The sequence below is a fragment of the Ogataea parapolymorpha genome, chromosome VII (assembly GCF_000187245.1).
Source record: "Ogataea parapolymorpha DL-1 chromosome VII, whole genome shotgun sequence".
Lineage (NCBI taxonomy): Eukaryota > Fungi > Ascomycota > Pichiomycetes > Pichiales > Pichiaceae > Ogataea > Ogataea parapolymorpha.
Genome location: NC_027860.1, coordinates 1,203,232 through 1,215,941, shown reverse-complemented (window position 1 = coordinate 1,215,941; position 12,710 = coordinate 1,203,232). Strand labels below are relative to the sequence as shown.

The following is a 12,710-nucleotide window of genomic DNA, read 5'->3' as shown; positions in this document are numbered from 1 at the left end:
ACTTGAGGATATTTTGATTAATTTTTTTTATCGACACTCACAATTTTACAGAAGAGATAACGACAGCCGATCTGAAAATTAATCGGCATTATTTCTGGATGGCATTTAGATCAAAATTAAATACGATCACGTTAAGCGTAGCTTATAAAAATTATTGTCATACCTTCTGCATTGGCCACAGGCCATGATGGTCGCACTAGTACATACCGTTTGTTGAGTGGGATCACGTGTAAGCCACTAACGCTTTTTTCTTTCTTCTCGATAAAATGGTGGCCGTGTTGAGGTTCAGTTCAAACGGCTTGGATGGTGTATCCACATCCGAATATCCATCTCCACTCGAGCTCAGCTCGTTATTTGACGCAAAAATGGAGTTGTCATCAATAACAGCGCCTCTTGACGATTCCTTTTCAAATTTGAGGTTTGCTTTCCTCACTTCCGGATGTATTTCATTTGGATCGGGCTCAATCATTTCGTCATCTTCGGCAAGAGCTCCTAGTTTGGATCTTCCATTCTTCTGCTGCCTCAAATACTTCTTCATTGCTGCCTCTTCTCCCATTCTATGAACCGCAGCGGAAATATCGAACGCCTCCCTCATAGCAATGGCAGCAGGCGAGTACAGAGTAGGGTTTTGTTTTGACAGGTGAGATGGAATGGCTCCGGAATTGGCAGTAGTCGGCAGTGGCGCGTACACCATTGGCTCCTGAGAAGAATCTGATCCAATAGATGCGCTCTGAATGCTGTAGCTCAAATCCGAGGATGATATCGAGTTCTTCTGGTGCAAAAGCTGTTGCTGCTGTGCTTGGAATAGTTGAGCTTGATGACATCTATTCAAGAACTCCAAAATCCACGGATCATTCAGGAAATCGTCAATTGTATACCTTTCTCTTGGGTCAACTGTGAGCAACTTCGAAACACAATTCTTAGCCCCATCGCTTATTTCGTCCCACCAAGGGGATAAAAATTCGAACTCTCCCTTGGCAACTTTCCTCGTCAAAACATCGATTTGGTCGTTGAAAAATGGGGGGAAACCACAAAGCAGAATATAAAGAACGCATCCTAAAGCCCACATGTCAACCTCCTCAGAGTATCTCATGTCCTTCACAATTTCTGGAGCGGTATACCCTATTGTTCCGCAAGGCGTTTTCAAAGAAGCATCGGCATATATTTGTTTCGACAAACCAAAATCGCCGATCTTAATCGTACCAATTCCACCACCGCCAACGTTGGGTATAAATTCACCTTCGTCCAGCTTAGAATTCGGATCATCGCTCTTCCGCAATCTTGGAGATTTTGAGGGAATATGCTTGATAGGGTTGAAAAAGATATTCTCTGGCTTTAAATCACGATGAACAACTCCCTTTTCTGCATGCAAATACTTGATGGCCTGCGCAACCTGGGTGATCACATGTCTAGACAGGTCTTCACTGAAATATGTGTATTTGACGATCTCGTTAAAAATTTCGCCACCCGACACAAGTTCCTGTACAATAAAGTAGAACTCTTCAGTTTCAATGAAGTTGTAAAACCTCACAATGCATGGGTGATCCAATTGCCTCATAATGGTGACTTCTTTCAGAACTGATGCTTGTTGGCTTTTATCCAGTTGATACTTTTTGATGACCTTCACTGCTACAGTCTCATTAGTTTGCACATCTAGAGCCTTGTAGACAGTGGAAAAAGCTCCTTCCCCAATCTTGTCAATCATTTGATATCTCTCCAAGGCCTGTCTTTCCGCCTCTTTCTTGCGTTGTTCGTTCTCTTCGTTCACTAAGTCCGCAGCCAGCTTGGAGTATTCATCTTTGCGGTGACGCCGCTTACTGGCTCCCAATTGCTGGGAGGCAGCAGGATCAGGGGATGCCGAAGTAGGGGATTCTGAAGGATCTAGACTTTGGACGCTTATATTTTCCATGCTCATCGGCCGGCTGTGCGCTTTAGTACCGGTGGGATTAGCATTTCTACCATGCCTGATAAATTGCTTGAAATTCTGAATGTTAGTTTGTGTGGATGAGTCTTGTCAGGGAAAGGCGTTTTGGAACCGCAAAATCCAAGTCCAAATTACTCAGCATTAGGGAAAATGGATCTTAGCAGTTCCTTTCAACTTCCTCCTAAGACACCAATGGTGCAAATACGTACCAGAAACATTCTAAAGTCTAGTTATATTGTAAAGAAGAGGATCAGTGATAAATCTTCGACAATCAGAAAACAATATTGGGATTATTCCAAGATCGATTTGCGCTGCATAAGCCGGTAAGTTATTTGCTACTTCTCTTTTCTTCCTTGTTCCTTTGCCATAATCGCTTAGTAATAAAAAGGCTGTGCAATATTTATAACTGCTCTGATCTTATTTTCAAACCAGACATGTCTGTAATAGACTGCTCTCTTGACGAGGCATCCTTTTTGAGAGCCCAGTCTCCTTCTCTTGTTCGATATTTGACCATTATCGACAACGATCCAACTCTGATTCAAAAAAAGGCGACCTCCAAAAAACGCACTATTGCTGATATACTCAAAGAGCACCATGAGTATTACGGAATTCATCCGAAACAAGAAGCTGATAGCAACCAAAAAAAGATAACTTTGCCGGAGCGCCTGATAACCCTCGCCAAGACGCATCTTGTATCGAAGCTCACAAATGCTCACGATGACTTGACTTTTGATAAACTGGCAGCATTGTATTGCGCTTCCAAAGAGCCGATCGATATTTTGCCTTTCGAAGTGAGCCTCAAATTGCATGGTGAAACACTAGAAGTATGGACTGTGCCCCGGGGAAAGCAGAAGTCATTGCTGTTGTTCAAATTGCAAATCAGCAGCCAGTACGCACCCTTCTTGCAAGCACAGATGAACTTTGCAAGGAAGGCTCCCAAAATCGACCCCATCCGGTTAGAAAAGCCGACCTTGAGCCTCCAAATTGTCCTTGACCATGAGAATCGGGAATTTTCTCTGTATATTGACATTAAGTTCAAGTTAGAGATTCAAGAGACAGTGGACTACAGATACCCCCTTGATGCTATCAAAAAAATCCGCGAGCTCAGTCCATTTATTTTCACGCCTATATTGACGCCCTACCAAAGAGCTTATTCCTCCAAGCCGTTTCCAAAACCAACAGAGTCTTCATTTTACGACTTGATAACCACAAACACGGAAAAAATGGCTTACGACAATAAAACATTGGAAATTCCTGACATTCGCAAGACTTTGATGAAATTTCAGCAGCAGACATTGCGCTGGATGCTCCGACACGAGGGTGTTTGCTTCAACGAAACTTTGAAAATAATTGAAAGGCTGCCACCGGTTGAGTATTCGCCTGATGATACAAACAGAATCTCTGAATCATTGGACCAGGTAAGTTTCGGCTGGTCATACATGAAGATGGTTGACTCTGATTCATACATCTGGTATAATTCGTACACTGGTAATATCGTTTCCACGGACATAGCCATTGCCTATCTGTCTCAGTACAACCAATATCCAAAGAGCGCCAAAGCATTGCTTTCCGAAGAGATGGGTCTAGGAAAAACAGTCGAAGTCATTTCACTCGTATCGATCAATCCAAGAACGCAGCCTTATGGAGAAACGAAGATGGACAGCTTCAATGGAGGAAGATACATTACGGAGGCCAAAACTACTTTAATCATTTGTCCGCAGTCCATTATCGGTCAGTGGAGACAGGAAATCGAGGACATTTCCACAACCTTGAAAGTTATGATATACGAGGGTATATATAACTATGAGAGGGAAGCCGAGAGCTCAAATACGAGACTCACCCCTTCTGATATGGCCGCCAAAATTCGAGAACATGACATAGTGCTCGTATCTTATCATACAGTTTCGCGAGAACTTCATAGGGCCATCTTCAAGCCTGTTTCAAGACCTACGCGGAAGTGTGCCAAGAGAATAAAGCTTGCGCCGGGGGGCGCTGATGACAAGGAAATTCCAGGAGTCAAGTTGGAGCCTGATGAGGTGGAATTCGAGGACACTCAATACGAAAGGACGGACTATTCCTCGCCGCTGATGCTATGCGAGTTCTGGAGAGTTGTTCTTGATGAAGTGCAAATGACTGCAAGCATGACAACAAATGCCTCGAAATTTGCGAGGATCATTCCTCGCGTACACTCTTGGGGTGTTTCAGGAACGCTGATAAAGAATAACCTAAATGATCTTTACTCCCTTTTAAGTTTCTTGAGACTGAGCCCCATTGATTTATATTCTATTAACGGGGAGACTTCTCCGTGGCTCAGTATAGTATCAGAAGCTCCATATTTCCAATTCCAGCGGCTTTTCAAAACGATTTGTCTTCGTCACACGAAAAAAATGGTGGCAGACCAAATCAAGCTCCCTCAACAAAGGAGAATTTTGCTCCGTATGCCATTCAGTGTCATTGAGCGTGATAACTACGATAACCTGTTCGCAAACTTTCTTCGCCAAGTGGGACTTAATGAACAAGGCGAACCAGTAGTTGATGACTACGATCCAGCAAGATACTATACAACAATGCGCCAGTGGCTGATTAGGCTGCGTCAGGTGTGCTGTCATGCTCAACTGGGATCGAGCGCCAGCAATAGGCGTAGACTAGGAGGGATATTTTTTGGTGACGATAACGGAAGCGACAAAACAGGCATGATTTTGGGAACATTGGACGATGTTCTTTCCAATCTCAAGAAAACTACTTTTGACGAGTATGTGTCGGGAGAAAGAAACATATACAGTCTGCAGTTGAGACGAGGAAAGATCTACGAGTTTTTGAGACTTCCGGAGAAGTCTATGGAGATATTTGAAATGATAATGCCGGACATTGAGCTTAAAGTTAAGGAATTTCAAGATTTAGGTGAAGAAAATAATGCCAGGTTGCGGTCGTGGTTGGAGCTCCTATATCAAACTTACTTCCTTTATGCTTCCTCGCATTATCAGCATTATCGGCCAATGCGGCCAATGCCAGATGCGTTCGATGGCAAAGGACACGTTCCTGATGTTGAGGAAGATGTTCTGAATCCAGTTGAAGAGGTGGACTTGAATACTCTATCTGAAGATGAGAAGTTGCATTACCAGATTGAAAACGAATATTACAGAAAGGCAGATGATTTACTCACACAGATTCTTCAAGAGCCTATTGTCAAAGTTAATGAGGCGATTTCCAAACTTATTGATAAAATCAGCACCTATTCGAAATACAAATTTCCCAATAAAGCACACAAGAAGACATATGCTGCTATCCTGAAAGAGTTTGATTTGGACATTCCAAATGACCTTTGGAAGGTTTGTCATACCGAATCGGTGGATTTGGGTGAAAATTACGGTCATTCGATGCATGCACAAATGTTCCACGAGAGACTTTTCAAGGCAATATCTGATTTGGATTTACAGGGACACATAATCAATGTTTGGATCTCTAAATTGGTAGATCTGCTGAAGGAGCCGGTCACTAAGGATGATGATAATCAGAATACAGGTGAAGAATATGGTGCTTCTCTCATAAATCAAGAGCTTGCGCATACCTATTTAGAAGAGTTACAGTTGATACTTGAGGACCGAGAAAATGCAATGATATCTTTTGATGACTCATCTCAGAAAAGAGGAAAGAATGCGAAGGAAAAGATCATTATAAATGTGAATCAGCCTACAAATTATGATCTTCACCTTCATTTGGACAAAATAAGAAGAGCTGTTCTTCCTGAAGGGGCGTACAACTCAAAGTTTTGTCTACGGACGCTTACAACAGACGCCCAAAATCTAGTACTGGACTTTCAGAAGTATGATGAAAGCGGCAATACTTTGTCAAGTGACTATGAGTTTCTGAATAGTCTCAGTCCACTGATCAAGAAAGAATTTGATTTGCAAAGAAAGAATATTGTGCATCTCCGAACCAAGCTCTTTGAAATCCTAAATGATACATTTAACTCCAAAATTACCTATTTCAAATCGTTGCAGATAAAGTCGGATATTGTTGCTAGGTACCTTCCTGTTAGACCTGCTGTCTCCCCTAATATGACTCCTTTAGAAAAGGCAGAGCAGGATCTACGAGGTTTAGACTTAGAGATCCGGGCTTTGCAAGATTCGGTACGTGCGAGTAAAGTCAGACTGACTTACTTGAATAGTATCATTGACGATTCTTTCGAAGACGTTGAAAAAGAATCTAGAAATGAAAAGTTGTGTGTTATCTGTCGTTCCTCCATAGTCGTGGGTACCCTAACTACATGTGGTCATCAATTCTGCAAAGATTGTTTGGGAGAGTGGATGAGACTGCATCCTACTTGTCCAATGTGCAAAAAACGGTTGTATGCTTCCGATCTGTATTCATTTACCGTGACCCGGAAGGAATTGAAAGGAGGGATGATGGCAGACTCACAAGATTCGACAGAGTCAAAACCTATGAGCGAGGTCAACAGAGACCTTTCCCGACTTTACCAGTCTTTAGATCCAACAATGCTGAAAGAAATCTCGTCAATTGAACTAAAGAAAAATTATGGCTCCAAGGTGGACATGATTGTTCGACAAATAATCTATCTGAAACAGATGGAGCCAGATGTTCAGATTCTTGTTTATTCACAATGGACAGACTTTCTTAAATTCTTGGGAAGGGCGTTGCGTCAAAATGGTATCAGTTTTCTGTCCTCGTCAGATGTGACTCACGGTGAACCTAATACTAAGAAGGGAAGAAGCACTTTTGGCAGCAAGGAGATTGACAAATTTAAAAGAGATCCGCGAATCACGTGTTTCCTTTTAAATGCTAAGGCACAGGCTGCCGGTCTTACTCTCACGAACGCGTCTCATGTGTTCTTGTGCGAGCCGCTGGTCAATCTTCCTTTGGAGCTGCAAGCTATCAGTAGAATTCATCGAATTGGCCAGTCTCAAGAGACTAAAGTTTGGAACTTTGTCATTGAAAACTCTGTTGAGGAGTCTATTGCTATTCTCTCAACCAAAAAGAGGATGGAACTTGTCCGCAGGAGAAGCCATCCAGAATCCACTATTGAATATTTGGACGATGATTTGGTGGATGCCACAGAGCTATCCAAAACATTAAACGGTCTTGTTGATAAAAAGGTCAGCGGCGGGGAAGTTGTTTCCAACGATGAGTTATGGGCAAGTTTCTTTGCAGCGAAGTCTGGCGATTTGGTTGATTCTATTGTGGCGCATCCAGAGTGACTACATGACAAGAAGATCAAATAATAGCGAGTAATTGTCAAAAACCGTATCGCGAACGTAAAAAAGTATCTTACACAGCCAAGAAATTAGTGTCGTCGGAACCATTGTAAATTCTGCCGTCGTCAACCAAAGTGGCAATCTTGGACTCTGCGTCTTCAATGGAGATGTTGAAATTCTGTGCAATAAGTTGCAGAGGAACACCGTCAGTCATCACAGCACTGTTTTCCTGAACAAACTCAAAAATCTTCTCAAGAGGAGAATTTGCGCCATCACCACTTCCGTTGCCAACGAAAAGAGAACTATCCCCATTTGCACTCGTGGAATGTTTTCCAACTATCGTCGACCCTGAGTTGTCAAGGTAAACTTTGATGGCACTGAGGAAATGGTACGGAATCTCGTTGAAGTCTTGAATTTTTTGGACTGTTTGTGTCTGAATCTGTTTCTTGCCTGAGAATTCCCTGATGGTGGCCACTACTTTAACATATTCACCGGTCGCGAACGAGTCTGATTCATTCCCTTCTTCGTCATTCCACTTTCTCACCGACACCATTCCTGTTCCGTCTTCAATCTTCAACATGGTTGATTGAGCTTGAGAAGCATCGAGTTCCCTGATGATGCCCACAAAGGCAACGTAATATAATTCTAGCCCATGGGTCTGGAAAGGTGCGTCTGGTCCAGACTGGCTGGCATCGTTGATCTCTTTTATAGTGACCGGAATGAGCGACTGAGTGACAGCAGATCGTGTCTGAGAACTTGATGTCTCATTTCCATTGTAGTTGCCGTATCCGGTCCCGTCAGAGGTGTAATTGTTGTACGGTTGATATCCGCTCATGTTCGAACACGGTCTTTTATCTATTTACAATATAAATGGAGGCAAAATTATTTGCCATATTTTTTGGATGATTACGCGTCTTGAGAATTACCACGACGCGCACAAAATCGACCCGTCGATCACTGCTCCAAAATCTTGCGTAGTCGGTCGGGCGGTGTTCTTTGCATGCCAACAAACTCCATATCATAGGTAGCTCGGCCTCTGGTGAGCGATCTCAATTTGGTTAGATAGCCAATCATTTCTCTCAAAGGTGCCTCAGCCTTAATGATTTTATTACCAGAGGCATGCGTTTTCTTCATGTAGCCCAAAGTAGGGTCGTGAGGAACATATGTTTTTTCGGCTTGCTCTTTGGCCCAATGTATTGCATCGGTACTCGACGCGCTAGCTTCATCTTCAATTCCTGTAATCTTTGCATTTCTCGCGCTCATCAAATCTTGCGAAACGGGTCCCAAGTCTTCGTCACTAACGTAAACTAAAACTTTCATTATTGGCTCCAATAACGTTGCAGCTTTGTCATCGAGAGAGGCCAGGGCATCCAGAATTGTCGTCCTAGTAATGCTGATAAGTGGGGACATGTTGTTCGCTTCTGGATGGATCATCCACCTACGGACCCGAACAATCATCGAATGCAATGGAAGCCTAGCATGCCGGCCACCCATCTGCAACGCACCTGTGACACCGGACAAAATACCGTTAATAATGGTTTCATAGGAGACCGGCAAAGACCATATCTCCGCGTTTAGGGCTTTCTTGACAACGCTTGGGATGCCTTCTGGTTCGATAATCACGACATTGTCGTCTTGCTCTAGATAAAACACCCCTTCCTCTGGTAAATCCAAGTCTTCAATTGGGCCTTCGAATGAGTCTAAAGAAAGTTCAATTTCGTAGCCATCCGGCGAAACTCCTGTGTAATACCCTGTCGGGGAAGTAATGGTTTCTTTATACGTCACTCTGACTTCGCCCACCTCAGCATTCACCTTCATATCGCTTATCAATCTATCCTTGGTGATTTCCAAATGCAGCTCACCCATTCCAGAAAGAATATTCTGACCTGTCTCTTCATCGTAGCTCAGATGCAAACTTGGATCCTCACGCAGCAAAGTATTCAAACATGTTTCCAGCTTTCTGTTTTCCGAAACAGAAGCCGGCTCTATAGAAACGGAGAACACAGGGGGAGGAACTTTGATAGGTAGAAGACGTGCAGATTTCTCCTTTGGAGGCAATTGATTAGGGTTCTTGGATACTGAATGGCAAACCAAGGTATCTCCGGTGACTATCTGGTCGGTTCCCGTTATTACCCCAATGCTACCACTTGAGAGATGTCTTACTTCCTGAGGCATATCCGCATTCATTAGCAACAATTTGCCAATACGCACCTTTTCCCCGGTTCGACTATTCAAAACAGTAGAATGCGGTTGCAATTTTCCACTGTAGACTCTAACAAATACCATGATTCCTCTGACAGGGTGCGAAATCACCTTGAAAGCAAGAGCCGTCATCAAATTGTGATTATTGTTGATGACTAGTCCATCCCTGGGATCCACCTTGATTGGAAGCGAGTTGTCCTGTTCTGCTTTCTGTTTTTTATTCTTTGATCTTGCACTTTGGATAATAGAGGCGGTTACCTCTGGAGGCTTGATTTCTAGTGGAGACGGAAGATAGTCGTTGACTGCATCTAGTAAAGGTTGCACACCGATGTTTCTAAAACTTGCACCACAAAGCACAGGAGTTGCATATCCTGCAATACAAGCTTTCCTCAGAGCTTTTTTTAGTGTTGAAGTTGGGACCTTCATATAATCCTCCGTCTCAAAAAATGAGTTGATCACATCTTCGTCAAACTCACCCAGTTGTTCCACTGCAGCTTCCCTGCATTTAAGCACCTCTTGGTAAGCCTCTGGATATTTGGAATCCTCAGCAATATCTATCACTTCAACTTTGCTTCCATCAGAGGCCCCATTTGGACCGTTCCATAAGAGCAGCTTTTTGTCAAACACGTCTATAACTCCTTCGAAGATACTCCGGCCTGTCGATTGGTCCTTGATGAAATAGGGCACATTCACAATTACCACTCTAGTCCCTAACCTACTAACGATTTCTTTCACTGTGCGCCCAAAACCTGCACCTTCTCTATCCATCTTGTTCACGTAAGCCACCACTGGGATAGCCAAGTCTTTTGCTTGTTTCCAGACTTTCTCTGTCTGAGCTTCAACACCTGCCACAGCATCCAAGATGGTCACCGCTCCATCAAGAACCCTCAAAGATCTTATCACCTCGAAGGTGAAATCGGCGTGACCTGGAGTATCTATCAGATTGATTTTGTGCTTATTCCACGGAATGGTCACGGCGGCTGATTGTATGGTGATTCCTCGATCTTTTTCCTGAGTCATATAGTCTGTAACTGTATCTCCTTCGTCGACATTTCCGATGCGTCCTGTGACACCACTATAATATAGCATTCTTTCTGTTGTGGTTGTCTTACCAGCATCGATGTGGGCTATGATTCCGATGTTGCGCACCCTGTTCAATGGTGTCTTTAAAAGGACAGCTTTGTATTCCTCCGTTGCCCTCCATTGTGGTGAGGCGTGGAAAAGCCGCCGTCCATGTCCTGCCAAAGATGGCTTCAAATTGAAGCCTCGTAAAATCATAGATGGAAAAAAAATAATTCATTCAACATTTCTCGTCATGACATCTAATGACTTCGACATAAAGGAAACCTATCTCAAGTTTCTTGAGGAGGATCCGGAAATAACCATGCCAGTGGCTGCCATTGAAAGTTTGCTTACCATGTTGAAAATCAAGCAGCCTTCCACCTCTTCGGAACTCATAAACCTTCTGTCAGACGCTACAACACAGTTGAAAACATCCATACCAAATGCTATATCTCTATCTGCAGGCTGCGATCTGTTCACGAGATTTGTTCTGCGAAACACACATCTATATTCGGATTGGGAAGCTTGTCGCACCCATCTGGTCGAGAACGGGCAGCTGTTTCTGCAAAGAGCTAAGGAGAGCAGAGAGATGATAGCGCAAGTGGGTCTCAAGTTCATTCAAGATGATGATACAGTTCTTGTTCATGGTTATTCAAGAGTGGTTCACCATCTGTTGGTTCACGCAAAACAGAAATTTGTGCGGTTTCGCGTATTTGTTACAGAAGCGAGGGTAGATCAGAGCACAAATGATGGAATAAGAATGGCGGACGCATTGAAGCTTGAAGGAATACCTGTTTGCATGATCAATGACTCCCAGGTGGGCTATGTGCTCAACAAGGTGGATAAAGTATTTATGGGAGCAGAAGGTGTCTCCGAGAGTGGAGGAATTATAAACAGAATAGGTTCTTATCAAATTGGAGTTTTAGCACACAATGCAAACAAGCCTCTATATGTTGTCTCTGAGTCACACAAATTTGTCAGAATGTTTCCGCTTTCTCCTGATGACCTTCCTGTGCCGTCAGAAAACGCATTGACTTTCTCCACCGACACCAATGACGGCTTCAATGGCCACCATCACGTCGACTTCACGCCTCATCAGTACGTCACTGCTCTTATTTCCGACTTGGGAGTTTTAACTCCTTCAGCAGTTTCCGAAGAACTCATCAAAATGTGGTACGGATAATCATAGATATCTTAATAATAGCGTACTATACATCTATTTAATCAAATTTAATCTTCTTACCCTTAGGCTCGACTATGGCTGCGCTCTGTCTTGGGGCGTTCGCCAATGCCACTGAAGAGGCGACTCTTTTGGACGGGTCATGATGCGTGCTATATCTACCATTTTTTTCGAAGTTGTGTTTCTTGGTTTGGAATCCCAGGCTTCTCTCTCTTGCAACAACCTTGTGTTCTGTTTGTCTTTGAGGCAATTGCCTCTCTCCTGTGTCCTCTGCAATTGTCGGTCTATCTGCAGCTCTTTTTCCGACTTTTCTAGCAGACCTATCTTCGCCGTATTCCAGTCTTAGAGGTCTGTTGATTAGTTTGCGCACGGTCTTGTCTTTCAGAGCATTAGTTGGGCCCTCGATGTCCTTGAAGTCGATGAAGCAAAATCCTTTGCACTTTCCTGAATCCTCAAACGTAGCCATTCGGATTCGAACAATTTCTCCGCAGTGTCTGAAATGCTCCTCCAAAAGCTCTTCTGTCGTATCAAATGAGAGATTTCCAACAAATAGAACTCTGGAGGGTGGATTTTTGGATAGTGGTTCTTCAGCCTTCTGAGGTCTTCCTTCGAAAGAGTTGGCATCTTTTATGAGCAATCTGCGTCCATTCAGTTCTTGCTCAGATAAAGCAATGGCTGTTTCCACATGTTCCTGTGATTTGAAGTCAATGTAAGCAAAACCTTTAATTTTATGTGCGGTCTTCTTGGGAATATTAACTCTAGTGATATCGTTTTCGGTAATAGCTGGTTCCATTTCCTCACTCTTTCTAACCAAAAAACTGATTATGTCCTCTCTGGTTGTATCATACGCAAGGTTTCCAATCCAGACACCTATTTTAGCCTTGTTTTCAGGCTCTTTCTTAGCAGTCTTAGGTTCCTCCACAGGAACAACGATAGCTTTTTTCGCCTGTATTTCATCGATAGACTTTTTTCCTTTCTTGAGCAATCTCGCCTCCTTTTTCGATAGAGGTGCTTTTTCATCAAGTTTGATTTCCAGCTCCTCGAGCTCTGCGGCTTTTCGTTTCTCTGGCATGTGGTAGTGTCTGTCTTGAGCTACGCAAGAATTTTTTATTAAATTTTTTGTTGCACC

The 12,710-nt window shown here is 43.2% G+C and overlaps 6 protein-coding genes across 6 annotated transcripts; 2 read left to right on the top strand and 4 right to left on the bottom strand.

Moving 5' to 3' along the window:
• Window positions 1-223: 223 nt before the first annotated feature.
• On the bottom strand, window positions 224-2,142 carry HPODL_03075 (Protein kinase involved in the response to oxidative and osmotic stress; the record flags this gene model as incomplete). Its single annotated transcript, XM_014077407.1, has 2 exons — window positions 224-1,984; window positions 2,134-2,142. 2 exons carry the CDS (start codon window positions 2,140-2,142, stop codon window positions 224-226), a joined length of 1,770 nt encoding a protein of 589 aa, XP_013932882.1.
• A 216-nt stretch (window positions 2,143-2,358) lies between these two features.
• Window positions 2,359-7,140, top strand: HPODL_03074 (uncharacterized protein; the record flags this gene model as incomplete). The annotated part of the gene is made up of 1 exon (XM_014077406.1): window positions 2,359-7,140. The coding sequence occupies one exon, from the start codon at window positions 2,359-2,361 to the stop codon at window positions 7,138-7,140; it is 4,782 nt and encodes a 1,593-aa protein (XP_013932881.1).
• A 70-nt stretch (window positions 7,141-7,210) lies between these two features.
• On the bottom strand, window positions 7,211-7,972 carry HPODL_03073 (Replication factor A protein 2; the record flags this gene model as incomplete). Its single annotated transcript, XM_014077405.1, has 1 exon — window positions 7,211-7,972. One exon carries the CDS (start codon window positions 7,970-7,972, stop codon window positions 7,211-7,213), a length of 762 nt encoding a protein of 253 aa, XP_013932880.1.
• A 119-nt stretch (window positions 7,973-8,091) lies between these two features.
• On the bottom strand, window positions 8,092-10,617 carry HPODL_03072 (Ribosome-releasing factor 2, mitochondrial; the record flags this gene model as incomplete). Its single annotated transcript, XM_014077404.1, has 1 exon — window positions 8,092-10,617. One exon carries the CDS (start codon window positions 10,615-10,617, stop codon window positions 8,092-8,094), a length of 2,526 nt encoding a protein of 841 aa, XP_013932879.1.
• A 37-nt stretch (window positions 10,618-10,654) lies between these two features.
• HPODL_03071 (Translation initiation factor eIF-2B subunit alpha) lies at window positions 10,655-11,584 on the top strand (the record flags this gene model as incomplete). The annotated part of the gene is made up of 1 exon (XM_014077403.1): window positions 10,655-11,584. One exon carries the CDS (start codon window positions 10,655-10,657, stop codon window positions 11,582-11,584), a length of 930 nt encoding a protein of 309 aa, XP_013932878.1.
• A 37-nt stretch (window positions 11,585-11,621) lies between these two features.
• HPODL_03070 (Nucleolar protein 13) lies at window positions 11,622-12,653 on the bottom strand (the record flags this gene model as incomplete). The annotated part of the gene is made up of 1 exon (XM_014077402.1): window positions 11,622-12,653. The coding sequence occupies one exon, from the start codon at window positions 12,651-12,653 to the stop codon at window positions 11,622-11,624; it is 1,032 nt and encodes a 343-aa protein (XP_013932877.1).
• Window positions 12,654-12,710: the final 57 nt, after the last annotated feature.